This window comes from Stegostoma tigrinum, chromosome 20 (genome assembly GCF_030684315.1).
Source record: "Stegostoma tigrinum isolate sSteTig4 chromosome 20, sSteTig4.hap1, whole genome shotgun sequence".
Classification (NCBI taxonomy): Eukaryota; Metazoa; Chordata; class Chondrichthyes; order Orectolobiformes; family Stegostomatidae; genus Stegostoma; species Stegostoma tigrinum.
The window spans coordinates 56,485,809-56,501,896 of record NC_081373.1 but is presented as its reverse complement, the minus strand read 5'-3'; the positions used below and the strand labels follow the sequence as shown (position 1 = coordinate 56,501,896).

The 16,088-nt window shown below is 45.4% G+C and overlaps 1 protein-coding gene across 7 annotated transcripts in view; it reads right to left on the bottom strand.

Moving 5' to 3' along the window:
• Positions 1-16,088, bottom strand: part of si:ch211-250c4.3 (uncharacterized protein LOC100535981 homolog) — a 184,568-nt gene that overhangs the window by 13,589 nt on the left and 154,891 nt on the right. For all 7 annotated transcript variants that reach the window (XM_059653181.1, XM_059653182.1, XM_059653183.1 and 4 more), the window contains 3 exons: positions 13,146-13,307; positions 2,301-2,472; positions 1,333-1,466 (listed from right to left, as the gene is read on the bottom strand). In XM_059653181.1, the coding sequence (XP_059509164.1) occupies positions 1,333-1,466; positions 2,301-2,472; positions 13,146-13,307 (468 nt within the window). The remainder of the gene's footprint in view (positions 1-1,332; positions 1,467-2,300; positions 2,473-13,145; positions 13,308-16,088) is intronic.

The following is a 16,088-nucleotide window of genomic DNA, read 5'->3' as shown; positions in this document are numbered from 1 at the left end:
ACCTGAGGAACTGCATTCATTCTTCACTGACAAAACACCACAGCTCCCTACGCTGCAGTAGTAGTGAAGAGTGAGCCATCAAAGTCTTTGTACTTTGATGGTCTACACAACTCAGCAACTCAGTGGTTGATCTTTATGCATGTTTTAATATTCCCTCTTGTAGCCAAGTTCCACAAGTCAGGAGTGTGATGCAATACTTCCCAAAATACAAAAAACACAAGAAACCTGACACCGACCATGACCCACTTGATTGGCACTACATCCATAAGCATCCACTCCATCCATCACTGAAGCTCAAAAGCAGAAGAGTGCACTATGTACAAGATGCACTGCAGAAATTCACCAAATATCCTTTAGACAACACCTTCCAAACCCATGACCACTTCCATGTAGAAGGATAAGAGCAGCACATACATGGGAATACCACCACCTGCAAGTTTCCCTCCAAGCCAGTCACCATCCTGACTTGGAAATATATTGCCATTCCTTTATTATTGCTGGGTCAAAATCCTGGAATTCCCACCCTACTAGCATTGTGTGTCTACCTACAGCACATGGACTGCAGTTCTTCAAGAAGACAGCTCACTACCACCTTCTCAAGGGGCAACTAGAGATGAGCAGTCAATGAAAATGCTCATGTGCCATGATAGGATCAAAAGAAAGCTTTCTTTAACCAAAAAAACCCAGAAATTGCTGAAGAAGCTCAGCAGGTCTGGCAGCATCTATGAAGGAAACATTCAAGAGTTAACATTTCGGGTCTGGTGACCCTTCCTCAGAACTATGACCCTACCTCTGGACACCTGTTCACCGGACTGGAAACGGTAACTCTGATTTTTTTCTTCACAGATACTACCAGACCTGCTGAGCTTTTCCAGCAACTTCTGTTTTTGTTCCTGATTTATAGCATCCACAGTTCTTTCAGTTTTTATATAGACCAAGAAAAGACCAATGCGTCCCATAGAGTATCTGTAACCTGCTGTAGTTCTATAGTCTCAGTCTGAATCCCCACTTGGGACTTCCTGACAGAGGCACTGTGCTAAATGACTGAACCCAGATCTTCCAGGGTATGCTTCAAAACATCAGCTTTAACTCATTTAACAGGGAAATTGGCCAAGAAACAGGATGCACGGACAGTCACAGGTGTAATGTCAAACCAGCTGGTGGCCCAAGGAGAGTTTCAGAATCTTCTAGTTTCAAAAATGTTTTTCCATTGTAAAACACCAAGTCAATTCAGTAATTTTCTGACAACATTTTCTCAAATCAGTTGCCAACATTTTTAAAAATAATCTCACTGCTCTTCAAAGTGTAATGTTAAAAATCCAAGTTACTCACATCTTGGTGGTCCGGGCAGTGAGAATTGTGCTCACTCAGTCCCTCATGGCCAAGAATCAGGTCTTGCTGACTTAACATTTTTCTGCACATGTGCTTTCTGCTCCAATCTCTGCTGTTTGGCTGTGTATCCTCAGCTGTAATAGAGGCACCATTATGTACCAGATGTGACCTGATCACTCCTGTTCATAGCAAGCTCACTGTTGTCATATATTTTAAACTCAGGACACAGCAGCCTACCCGACCCCAGCTGAGAGCGTGGGGTAAGGGACACCCGACAAACTCTTTGAAGTACTACGTCTGAAAGCTCCCAAGCAGTAATGGCGGCTTCGTTCACACTCTTACCTAAACCCTATTCAGTGTAAACCAGGCAGGGTCAAATCTCCAACGATGGTTGAGTGCACTTTGCATTCAGCAGCATACCCTAATCCACTCACTCATTGCTCAGCAATGTATAAAGCAAAGAACTCTGCTCAACAATAGCCTAAACTGTTCATTCACTCATGCACTCACCCCTCGCTAACTGAGCCCCTCACTCAGCCAGAGGCCTCACTGACTGAGCCATCACTCACTCACCCCTCACTCCCTGAGCACCTCACTCAATCACAGCTCTCACTGACTGAGCCCTCAATCACTCACTCACCCCACACTGACTGAGCTCTCAACCACTCATCCACTCCTCACTCACCACTCGCTTACCCCTCGCTCACTTTCACCCCTCACTCACTGAGTTCCTCACTACTCACCACTCATCCTTCACTTTCCCCTCTCCCACTCTCACTCATTCACTCTTCATTATCTCACCCCTAACTCTCACTCGTCTCTCACTCACTCACTTTCTCTCACTCATCATTCATTCACTCACTCACTCCTGCGTTTGCAAGATTCCATGTTCAGAGACTGAACAGAGTGGTATTTCTGTAAACACAGTGTAGTTGGTGCTGGGCAAGGAGCTAAAGTCAGTGACAGACCTTGTTGGCTATTGCTCTCTGTCCTCCCTATGCTCTGCGCTGTGTTCTCCCCCTTCAAGGCGATCCCGTGGTTAGGAGAGCTGCTGCAAGATCCTATCTGGAGATCAGGGAGGTTTGCCAGACTCTGATAGATCCCAATAGCTCCACACGAACAGTGATTCAGGAAAAAGTCCTGGATGGGAAAGAAAGAAAGGATCACTGTTAGAGAATCATTGTGAAGGACCTCAAAGGACAAGGCACTGACTGCCACTCCCCCTCTGTCTCCCTTCTCTTCCCTCAGTTGTCCCTGTTCCCCATGCCCTCAGCCCTCAACTCCTCAACCCTCCCAAATTCCCCACTCGCCCCCACTTACCCTTTCCACCTCCCCCATTTCCCTCTCGCTCCTCTCTCTTGCCCATTCCCCTCTCTCCAATCCACTTCCCCTATCCCTGACAACTGCATTCCCCACAAACCCACCCCCAACTGCCACTTCCCTCTCTCTCCTCTCCCCCCAACTTCCCCAATCATTATTTGATGCTGAGAATCAGAGGCATAGTGAGGGAGTGAAGAACTGAATTGTTTTGGCGGTACAGACTTGATGGGACAAAAGGTCTGTTCCGTACTGTATGATTTAATGGTTCTATGACCAAAGAACTGGGACCGAAGACTGATGGATTGAGAAATTAAGGGAATGAGGAACTGAGGGTATGAGGGCATGAGGGAGTGAGGGAATGAACTCTAGGAGCTAGGGACTGAGGAAGCAACTGACTGAGGAAATGATAAGCTATCATCAGATTTTTAAATGTTTCTGAGTTGGAAATGTACCACCATGTCCTGCTGATCATCTTTTTGATGATGAAGGCAGTCTGACACAAACAGAAAGGAAGTCGGGAGAGCAGTGTTGTCTTTTAGCAGCTGCATAACAATTAGCCTCCACAAGGATGTCCTGTTTTCCTGTGGGTTCTCAGCTTCAAAAACCAGTGGAACATAGTTCAATAGAAAAACCACACACATGCGCGCGCACACACACACACACACATACATGCACGCACAGACACAGACACGTGCGTGTACACACACACACACACACACACACACACACACAGACACGCACACACATGGACATACACAGACACACACACAAATACATGCACACACACACACGTGCATACACACACACACACACACACACACACACACACACACACACACAGGCAGACATACAGATGTATATATGTACACACACACACACACAACAGCAGACATACAGGTGTACACACACAGGCAGACATACAAATGTGCATACACACACACATACACACACACCACCCAATCTGTAAGACCATTAGATTTAGGAGCAGAATGAGGCCATTCAGCCCATCGAATCTGCTCCACCATTTAATCATAGATGACATATCTCAATTCAGTCTCCTGCCTTGTCCCCATAACCTTGATCCCCTTACCAATCAATAACCTAATTTACTCTGTTTTAAATATACTAAATAACATGGCCTCTGCAGCAATGAGTTCCACAGAGTCACCACTTTCTGACTGAAAAAATTCCTCCTCATCTCAGTTCTAAAGGGTCATCCCTTCACTCTTTGCCTCTACCTGTGGGGCCTCGTCTCTCCTACTAGTGGAAATATTTTCTCAAGTCCACTCTGTCCGGGCCTCTCAGTATCCTATAAATTTCAATCAAATCTTCCCTCATTCTTCTAAAGTCCACTGAGTACAGACCAGAGTCCTCAACCACTCCTCATATGACAAGCCCTTCATCCCTGGGATCATTCTCGTAAATCTCCTCCAATGTCAACAGATTTTTCCTCAGATGCAGGGTCCAAAACTGCTCACAATATTCCAAATGTTATGTGACCAGAGCCTTGTACAGTCTCAGCAGGAAATGTAGGGAATCTAATCCAATCTAATCTAATCTTTGCTCTTGTATTCTAGCCGTCTTGAAATGAATGCTAACATTGCATCTGCCTTCCTTACTGCCAACTGAAGCTTAAAAGAATTCTGAACTAGGACTCCTGAGTCCCTTTGAGCAACAGATTTCCAAAGACTTTCCCTGTCTGGAACATAGTCTAAGCATCTAATCTTCCTAGCAAAATATACAACCTCACACTTTCGCACATTGTACTCCATCTGCCACTTCTTTGCCTACTCTCCTAGCTTGTCCAAATCCTCTGCAGCCTCCCTGTTTCCTCAATGCTGCCTGTCTCTCCACCTATCTTTGTGTCATCTGCAAACTTACCATGGTCCCAACACACACGCACACACACACATCCACACGCACACACAGATCCAGGCACACCTAATCAGACCCATACACGTATACAGATAAATACAGACACAGTTTGACAAAGAAAAAGATCGGCAGAATGGGACCCTAGAGACCCTAACCTTATCGTGCACATACATTGAAAGAGTAATTGTTCAGTGAGACACATACACACGTACACATGCACATAAATAAACCTAAAGATACAGATTGAGGGAAAGAATAAAAACTCACACATACATTAAGGTGAGTGAAAGAGAGAGGTTCCCTCAGAGCTACTTATGTTGTCTCTACCCAATCATATCTTTTATAATAGATTTTAAAATTTCCCCACCACGGATGTCAAACTGGAATAAAGCTCATCTAGTCCAGAGGATTTATCAACCCTTTATACAATTAACTTTTCAAGAACTCTTTACTAATACTAAGATCTTTTAGTCCCTCAGTTTTACAAGCCATTTGATTGCCTATGATTTCTGGGAGATTGTATCTTGTTCTATGAAGACAGGCACAAAGTAATTGTTTATTTTTTTTGCCATTTCTCTGTCCTCCACCATATATTCTCCCATCTTCACTTGTAATGGACCCATATTTGTTCTATCTAATCTCTCCAATTGCACACACCTTAAGAAGGCTTTTACAGTCTGTGGTTCTGCTATATACTCACATTCATATCCTTTTTTTCACTTTCCTCCTAGGTTTCCTGGTCCTACTTTGCTGGGTTCTACTTGCTCCCAATCCCAGATTTTCCCTTTTTCCTGACATTCACATTCCTTTATCTAATGCAATATTTGATTTATTTTGTTAGTCATGGTTAATTCCCCTTGGGATTTTGTGCCATGGAGGAGTGAATATCTATCTCATACTGAGTAGTGTTTCTTTAAATATGAAGTAAAGGTAAAAGATAAAGTGGCTGTAGTCCCAGGGGACCATGGAGCCATTCTCTCATGAGATTCAGACAGTGAAAATGATTGGGGGTGGTTTAACCTGAGCACCACTACACCTCAGGTGAGGATGAAGTTGAAGGCAGGGCCATCATGGTGACTGCAACCAGTACAGGATTTGAACCTGTTGTTGTTAGACTGTATCATAAACCAGCTATCCAGCCCCTTTGTTATATATTAGCTGCTGTCTGTCTCACATTTTTCCAGCTTTTCCCAAAATCACCATTGCCAACTTGCCCCTTATACCCTCAAAGTTTCCTTTGCTCAGATTTAAGACCCTAGTTTCAGAGGATATCACATTGTAATCTGTTATGAAATTATGGTCACTATTTCCCAAAGGCTGCTTTACAGTGAGGTTAATGAGCTCTGTCTCATGACACAACATACAGTCATAGAGTCATTGAGGTAGACAGCACGGAAACAGATCCTTTAGTCCAACTCGTCCATGACGACCAAATATTCTAAACATAGTCCCATTTGCCACATTTGGCCCACGTCCCTGTAAACCCCTACTATTCATATACACATCCAAATGCCTTTTAAAATGTTGAAATTGTACCAGCCTCCACCACTTCCTCTATCAGCTCATTCCATACACACACCATCTTCTGTGTGAAAAAGTTGCCCCTTAGGTCCCTTTTAAATCTTCCCCCTCTCATCTTACACTTATGCCTTACAGTCTTGTACTCCCCAGCCCAAGGGAAAAGACCTTGACTATTCACCCTATGCATGCTCCTCATGATTTTATAAACATCTATAAGGTCACTCTTCAACCTCTGGCACTCCAGGGAAAATAGCCCCAGTCTATTCAGCCTCTCCCTATTGCTCAAACATCCCAACCTTGGTAACATCCTTGTAAATCTTTTCTGAACCCTTCCATATTTCACAACATCTTTCCTATAGCAGGGAGACGACAAGTGAATGCAGTATTCCAATAGTGGCCTAACTAATGTCCTGTACAGCCACCATATGACCTCCCAGCTCCTACACCCAATGCACTGACCAATAAAAGCAAGCATACCAAACACCTTCTTCACCATCCTATCTACCTGTGACTCCAGTTTCTAGGTAGTAGGAACTGCAGATGCTGGAGAATCTGAGATAACAAGGTGTAGAGCTGGATGAACACAGCAGGCCAAGCAGCATCAGAGGAGCAGGAAAGCTGGCGTTTCGGGCCTAGACCCTTCTTCAGAAATTTCTTGGGTGGCGCGGTGGCTCAGTGGTTAGTGCTGCAGCCTCACAGCACCAGAGACCCAGGTTCGATCCCACCCTTAGGCAAATGTCTGAGTGGAGTTTGCACATTCTCCATGTGTCTGCGTGGGTTTCCTCCGGGTGCTCCGGTTTCCTCCCACATTCCAAAGATGTGCAGGCTAGGTGGATTGGCCATGGGGAACTGTCCGTGGTGTGTGGGTTATGGGGGGATGGGTCTGGGTGCGATGCTTCAAGGGGTGGTGTGGACTTGTTGGGCTGAAGGGCCTGTTTCCACACTGTAGGGAATCTAATCTAATCCTAATCTGGCCTCTAGGCCCTCCGCTTCTTCCTGTCCCGCAGGCCCGACCAGTCCCCCTCCACCGACACCCTCACCCTCAACAACTTCTCTTTCGATTCCTCCCACTTCCTACAGACTAAGGGGGTGGCCATGGGCACCTGCACGGGCCCCAGCTATGCCTGCCTCTTTGTAGGTCACGTGGAACAGTCCCTCTTCCGCACCTACACAGGCCCCAAACCCCACCTCTTCCTCCGTTACATTGATGACTGTATCGGCGCCGCCTCTTGCTCCCCAGAGGAGCTCGAACAGTTCATCCACTTCACCAACACCTTCCACCCCAACCTTCAGTTCACCTGGGCCATCTCCAGCACATCCCTCACCTTCCTGGACCTCTCAGTCTCCATCTCAGGCAACCAGCTTGTAACGATGTCCATTTCAAGCCCATCGACTCCCACAGCTACCTAGAATACACCTCCTCCCACCCAACCTCCTGCAAAAATTCCATCCCCTGTTCCCAATTCCTCCGCCTCCGCCGCATCTGGTCCCACGATGAGGCATTCCACTCCCGCACATCCGGAATGTCCAAGTTCTTCAAGGATCGCAACTTTCCCCCCACAGTGGTCGAGAATGCCCTTGACCATGTCTCCTGCATTTCCCGCAACACATCCCTCACACCCTGCCCCCGCCACAACCGCCCAAAGAGGATCCCCCTCATTCTCACACACCACCCCACCAACCTCTGGATACAACACATCATCCTCCGACACTTCCGCCATCTACAATCCCACCCCACCACCCAAGACATTTTTCCATCCCCAACCTTGTCTGCTTTCCGGAGAGACCACTCTCTCCGTGACTCTCTTGTTTGCTCCACACTGCCCTCCAACCCCACCACACCCGGCACCTTCCCCTGCAACCGCAGGAAATGCTATACTTGCCGCCACACCTCCTCCCTCACCCCCATCCCAGGCCTCAAGATGACTTTCCATATTAAGCAGAGGCTCACCTGCACATCTGCCAATGTGGTATACTGCATCCACTGTACCCGGTGTGGCTTCCTCTACATTAGGGAAACCAAGCGGAGGCTTGGGGACCGCTTTGCAGAACACCTCTGCTCGGTTCGCAGTAAACAACTGCACCTCCCAGTCGCCAACCATTTCCACTCCCCCTCCCATTCTTTAGAATGCATGTCCATCATGGGCCTCCTGCAGTGCCACAATGATGCCACCCTAAGGTTGCAGGAACAGCAACTCGTATTCTGCTTGGGAACCCTGCAGCCCAATGGTATCAACGTGGACTTCACCAGCTTCAAAATCTCCCCTTCCCCCACCGCATCCCAAAAACAGCCCAGTTCGTCCCCTGCCCCCACTGCACCACACAACCAGCCCAGCTCTTCCCCTCCACCCAATGCATCCCAAAACCAGTCCAACCTGTCTCTGCCTCCCTAACCTGTTCTTCCTCTCAGCCATCCCTTCCTCCCACCCCAAGCCGCACCTCCATCTCCTACCTACTAACCTCATCCCACCTCCTTGACCTGTCCGTCTTCCCTGGACTGACCTATCCCCTCCCTACCTCCCCACCTATACTCTCCTCTCCACCTATCTTCTTTTCTCTCCATCTTCGGTCCGCCTCTCCCTCTTTGCCTATTTATTCCAGAACCCTCACCCCATCCCCCTCTCTGATGAAGGGTCTAGGCCCGAAATGTCAGCTTTTGTGCTCCTGAGATGCTGCTGGGCCTGCTGTGTTCATCTAGCCTCACATTTTATTATCTTCTAATCTAATCTAATCCACTTTTGAGCTAGTTCTGTATCCAAACAGCTGGATCTCCAAGTATTCCATCATCTAACCTTGCTAACCAGTTAACTATATGGAACCTTGCTGAACATCTTATTGAAGTCCACATAGATTACATCCACTGCTCTGCCTTCAATCCTCTTTAAAACACGATCAAATTAGTGAGACACAATTCCCCATACATAAAGACATGTTGATGATCCCTAATCAGTCCTTGCCTTTCCAAATATATGTAAATCCTGTTCCTCAGGATTCCCTCCAACAACTTACCCACCATCGATGTCAGGCTCACCGGTCTATTGTTCCCTGGCTTTTTCTTACCGCCGTTCTTAAGTAGTTGCACCACATCAGCCAAACCCCTGTCTTCCTGCACCTCACCTGTGGCTATCAATGATACAAATATCTCAGCAAGGGGCCCAGCAATCATTTCTCTAACTTCCCACAGAGTTCCAGAATACACCCCAATAAGGTCTCGAGGATTTATCCATCTTTATGTGTTTTAAGACATCCAGCATAATCTCCTCTAATATATGGACATTTTCAAGATATTGTTTTTTATTTCCCCATGTTCTCTATCTTCCATATCATTCTCCACAGTCAACACTGATGCTAAATAATCATTTAGTACTTCCCCAACTCCTGCAGCTCCAGACATGGGTGACCTTGTGGATCTTTAAGGGCCCTGTTCTCTCCCTAATTACCCTTTTGTCCTTATTGTATTTGTAGAATCCCTTTGAATTCTCCTTAACCCTATCTGCCAAGGCTATCTCATGACGCCTTTTTGTCCTCCTGATTTCCCTCTTAAGTTTACTTCTACTGCTTTTATACTCTTCTAAGGATTCATTTAATTTCTGCAGTCCATACCTGTTATATGCTTCCTTCTTAATTTTGACCAACAATTCAACTTCTCTAGTCTTCCAAAGTTCCCTACACCCACCAGCCTTGCCCTTCTCCATAGCAGGAATACACTGTCTCTGGACTCTTGTTATTTCATTTTTGAAGGTTTCCCATTTTTCAGCCACACTTTTACCCCATCAACTTGTGAAAGTTCTCACCTAGTATTGTTAAAATTGGCCTTGCTCCAAATTAGAACTTTAACTTTCAGATCCAATCTATCCTTTTCCATCACTATTTTAAAGCTAACAGAATTAAAGTCACTGGCCCTAAAATGCTCCCCAACTTACACCTTAGTCACCAGCCCTGCCTTATTTCCCGAGTGTAGGTCACATTTTGTCCTTCTCTAGTAGGCACATCCACATACTGAGTCAGGAAATTTTCTTGTGCTCACTTAACAAATTCCTCTCCATCCAAGTCCTTAATGCTATGACACTCCCAGTCTATGTTTGGAAAGTTAAAATCCCCACGGTAACCACCGTATTATTCTTACAGATAACTGAGATCTCCTTACAAATTTGTTTCTTAATTTCCCGCTGACTGTTGGGGTTCAATAGTACAATCAGAATAAGGTAATTATCCCTTTTTATTTCTCGGTTCCACCCAAATAACTTCCCTGGATGTATTCCCGGGAATATACTCTCTAAATACAGCCATTATGTTATCCCTAATGAAAAATGCCACTCTCTCTTCTGTCTTACACTCACTTTTGATCCTTCCTATGGTATCTATACCCTGAAACATTAAACTGCCAGTCCTAAATAAAAACCGAAAGAACTGCGACGCTGTAAATCAGGAACAAAAACAAAGTTGCTGGAAAAGCTCAGCAGGTCTGGCAGCATCTGTGGTGGGAAAAACAGAGTTAACATTTTGGGTCCGGTGACCCTTCCTTAGAAGCTGCCAGTCCTGTCCATCCCTGAGCCACGTCTCTATAATTGCTAACATATCCCAACCCTATGTTCCTAACCACTGCCCTGAGTTCACCTGCCTTACCTACAGGGCCTCTTGCGTTGAAATAAATGTAGTTTAATTCATCAGTCCTACCTCATTTTCAACTTTGTTTCTAACTGCCCTGTCTGTTTGACTTACTCATTTTCACAACTGCACCAGCCCCGGACTGATCTCTTTCCTCACTATCTCCCTTTGTCCCCCCTGCTTCTGCCTACCCCTTACTAGTTTAAATGCTCTTCAGCAGCTCTAGCAATTCCCCGCACCAGTATATTAGTTCCATTCTAATTCAGGTGCAATCTGTCCTCCTTACACAGGTCACTCCAGCCTCAGGAGAGATTCCAATGATCCAAATGTCTGAATCCTTCTCCCCTTCACAAGCTCCTCAGCCACACATTCATCTGCTCTATCCTCCTATTCCTACCCTCACTACCTCATGGCACTGGCAGTAATCCAGATATTACTACCCTCAAGGACCTACTTTTTAAAGTCCTGCCTAACTTCCCATATTCTCTCCTCAAAACCTCATCCTTTTCTCTTCCTATGTTGTTAGTTCCAATGTGTACAATGATCTCCTGTTGGTCCCTTTCCCCTTTGAAAATATTCTGCACCCTCTCCAATATATCTTTGATCCAGGCTCCAGGGGTCAACACACCATTCTGATGTCTCACTGTTGGCTGTAGAATCGTCTCTCTCCTCTGAATAGAGGGTCCCCTATCACAATCAATGTCTTGGAACCTGACATTCTCCTCATTACATTAAAGGCTGTCTCAGTACCAGAAACCTGTCAGTGCTACATTCCCCTGAGAGTACATCACCCCTTACATTTTCCAAAACAGTGTACTTGTTTGAGGTGGGAATAGCCACAGGAGACTCCTGCACTACCTGCCTCCCTCTCCTACGTTTTATGGAGGTAATTCACCTATCTGACTGTATCTTTGGTTTATCTCCCTCCCTGCAAACACTATCCATCATACCCGCTAGCTCCTATAAATTCCTCATTGCCTCTAACTGCTGCTCCAACCGATCCATGCGATTCGATAGGATTCACAACCAAACACACTTCCTGCAGACATCATCATCAGTAACATGGAAACTCTCCCTAATCTCCCACATCTAACAGGAAGAACATATCAATTTACTAAGGGCCATCTTTGCACCATAACAATCTATAGATCTAGAAAACAGCAGTCTTACTGCTTCTAAAAACACTGCACCAGGCTGACTTAGTACCTATGTTTTTATATTTTTGAAGTTCAATCAAGAGACAGATGTCAATAAAACACATAATAAAACAAAAAAACACTATTCACTATTGTAGATTCAGAAAAGAAAAACAGTAAGGTTACATGTTAAAAAGCCACTTAGCTGCTCCCCTGCTGCGAGTTCCCACACCGATTTCTCCAAGGTCAGCTGTGAATGTCGCTGTTTGTTTATTTTTCTTAGAACAAACACTGATGTCCAGAGATGCTTGAAAACAGACAGCAAAGGTAGCCTCTCTGATAAAAGGTCTAGGCCCGAAACGTCAGCTTTTGTGCTCCTGAGATGCTGCTTGGCCTGCTGTGTTCATCCAGCCTCACATTTTATTAGCAAAGGTAGCAGCTGTGTGGGTTACTGTTGGGTCAGACAGCAGTGTAGGTTTCTTTCTCTTGACAAATGGTTTTAGCCCAAATCATTGACCTCCCTGCTCCTCGGATGCTGTCTGACCCGCCTTGTTTTTCTAGCTCCACATTTATTGACTCTAGCTTCCAGCATCTGCAGTCCTTACTGTCTCTAGATTTCTTTCTCTGTTTAATTTTCTCTCCATGTCGTCACTACCTTTGTTTTCTTCCTTTTTAAAGTAGCGTTGCTTTGATCTTTTTTCCCCAAGTTCCAAAACAATGCAACAGCTTGTAAAACAGTAAATGGTGCTCTCAGAATTTGAGGAAATCAGCTCTAAACACTGAAAGTACCTCAAAAAAGGAGCAGCTCTTACAGTCACAAAAGTTTCCTGTCCTCCATCTTAGATTACCCAGAATCCTTAACTAAATCAAAATTACTCCTTCATTTGTCCTTTAACAAGAAACCCATCTTGATGCAAGCATTAGGAAATCATCTTCCATAGCATTAGCCTTCCCTAATATGCTATTCCAGTCTTTTAACCCAGTCCCTGGGAGATACACACAAGTGATGGGGCTCAACGAGCTGAATTTTTGCAGTCCTTTTGTGACAGTCTGGGAGATGGAATGGCTGGCAAAATAGTGTGGGAAAGATTGGATAGGATGCCACCCACTGGGTGGGAGGCTCCATCACAAGTACTGGGTGAGATGGCAGCTGGCACATCCATCAGGAGTCCAAGTGAATCAGTACGTACAAAGGACCTTCTATCATCATCACAGGACCCCCTCATCTCCTGTCATTCAGCTTGAGGCTTCTGGACATTGGGTGTCCTCACAAGACTGGACTCCCACCAGTTCAAAACTCACGCTGTTTTCTTAAATAGACAAAGACTTTGAACAACAGATGGAGCCTCTTACCTCCTTCATCCTGTTCACCTTGAGCGCTCTCTCTGCGATCCATGCTTGCTTCTGCAACTGCTTGTTTTGGTCCTGCAGTTGGCCTATGGTCTCAATGAGCTGGCAGATGTGCTCCAAGTAGCCCAGGCCTGAGCCCCGATCACCCACCTTTTCCTGGTTCACCTGGGAGCAGAGTTCATGGTCTTTATCATAAAACACAATGGAACACCATAGACAAGTTACAGTCAGCACTGGACAACATTTCTCAAAACTCTTCAGGCCAAACTGATTCTGATTCTACACTAACTCTGATTCTGTGGGAATGCCACTGACAGTAGTTTGTCTGTGGAGTGATGCTGACTGTGTGACTATAGTTGTAACATTGACAGCATGAGTGACGCAGGCAGTGACAGTGTGTCTGTGTGAGTGACATTGACAGTGTGACTGTGGGAGTGACAGTGTGTGTGTAGGAGTGACATTGACAGCGTGACTGTGGGAATGACATTAACTGTATGTCTGCGGGGGTGGCACTGATGATGTGTCTGAAGGAGTGACAGTGAACCCGTGTTTGGGGTGTGACACTGATAGTGTTGCTTTGGGAGTGACACTGAGCATGTGACTGTGGGAGTGACACTGACCCTGTAACTGTGGGAGTAACATGTACAGTGTGACTGGGAGTGACACTGACCCTGTGACTGTGGGAGTGACACTGACCCTGTAACTGTGGGAGTAACATGTACAGTGTGACTGTGGGTGTGACATATACAGTGTGACTGGGAGTGACTGCAGGTTCTTCATAATGCCTAGCTGCAAGTGATGATGCTTGGAATCCTTTAGCACATGGGATTGCTGTTGCTCAAGAAGACAGCTCGCTACCACTTTCTTGAGGGCAACTAGGGATGAGCGATAAATGCTGCCCCAGCTAAAGATGCTCACATCTCTGAACACTTCTTGCAACAATAAATCTGGTTAGACATTCGAAGGAGCTTTGTCACTTTGTTGTTAATTGAAGAAGGGTAAAGTCTTTTAAACCATGTCACGTTTATGGAGATGCTCGTGTGTGTGTGTGTGTGTGTGTGTGTGTGTGTGTGTGTGTGTGTGTGTGTGTGTGTGTGTGTGTGTGTGTGTGTGTGAATGCCTGGGACATTCTGCAGGACTGGGTGAGGTTTGATTTATGAACTTTGGCAAATTTGTTGATCTCAGTCAATTATTATGAGAACCAATATTGCCAATGCTGGGGTCAGAGAAAAGTTGCCAAGTTTACTGACTCAACATGTCTTTTGATCATTACGAGCATCTTATATCCATCATTACAGCAAGCCTGCACTTCTAGATAAAGAAACATAGTGGATTACAGAGTCTGCACAGCTCAGTGTTATTATAGCAATTAAACTCTCCGGATATCTGAGTCTACACCTTCACCCACATGCTTGTACCATGTCATCACACAGCCACTTTCCTTCCTATCCTGTCACATTGTTCAGTAAGAACAGGATTGCAGACAATTTCCCTTCTTCCTGGACTTTCCCACACTAGCTGCACAATTCCAGCACCAGTGGGAACGAGGGCCCATTGTATCAAGAAACTTGAAAATTCCATGCAAGACATTCCGAGCCACGCTCTGACATCATCCTATTCCTCATCAGGTCACCTATGTCTCCTTGCTTCTCAAAGAGTTGCTTGTTTCCTCAGCTGTGATTTCACAGATTAAGAAATAAACAAGAGATCGAATCACAGCCAGGAATGTCCTAAAAAGGTGACCTTAGCAGCTTCGGGCTGGGGTGGGAATGGAATTTGGAGCAGATATACACACCAACCACAAGAACAAGGCACACAGGTTAAGAACAAAGGTGGGAAGGAATTCCAGCCAAATAAAATGTTGAGCAAACTGTTACTTTCTACAGATGATAAAAATGTGCCTCAGCCATTGCCATTCAGTTACTTGGTTCACTAAGGAGTCAGTGCAGTACGAAACATATGAGCTAAAGGTGGAGCCTCTTATATAGATGATAAAACTGACAGGAGGCACAGTGCATGAACAATTTTTTTTAGTTTACGAAAATTTGAAATGACAGGGACTCAACGTGCATAAAGCTAGCAGGATATAAGCTGTGACCACTCCCTGAACCCTGAGGGATGTCCTGTTTAAATCAGCCACCAGGGAGAGGTTTCTTAGGGAGAAAATGACATGCCATTCAGCAGCTGCGAACCAAGAGGGTGTTGGGGTACTGTAACAGAATGGATAGAAGATTGACCAACCAATAGAAGACAGAGAATTGGGCCATTTTCAGGATGGCAACCTGTAACACAGAGTTCAGTGCTAGGGCCACAGTTATTTAGAAGGTATCATAATGATGAGGCAAGTGAATGCACTATCACCAAGTTTGTGGATGAGACAGAAATAGGTGGGGAGGTAAGTAGTGAGGACAACATAGAGTCTGCAGAGGAATAGACAGGTTAAGTCAGTGAGCAAAATCTTGAGAGATGGAATATCATGTTGCAAAATATGAGATTATTAACTTTGGCAGAAGAACCTGAGAGGCAACTTCATTCATACAGAGAGTGGTGCGTATATGGAATGGGCTGCCAGAGAAAGTGGTTCCGGCAGGTTTAATAGCAACATTCAAAAAACATTTGGATAGGTACGTGGATGGGAAGGGTTTACAGAGATATGGACCTAATGCAGGCAATTGGAACTTGCTTAGTGGGCACCATGGTCAGCATGGACCAGTTTGGGCCAAAGGGCTTGTTTCCATGTTGTATTACTCTATGGCTCTATGAATAGAAGAACATAGAACAATACAGTGCGGAACAGGCCCTTCAGCCCTCAATGTTGCGCCAACCTGTGAATTAATCTAAGCCCCTCCCCCTATACTATCCCATCATCATCCTTATGCTTATCCAAGGGCATTTAAACAAGAACTGAATATTATTTAATTGGAGAATGATTTCAGAAAGCTACGG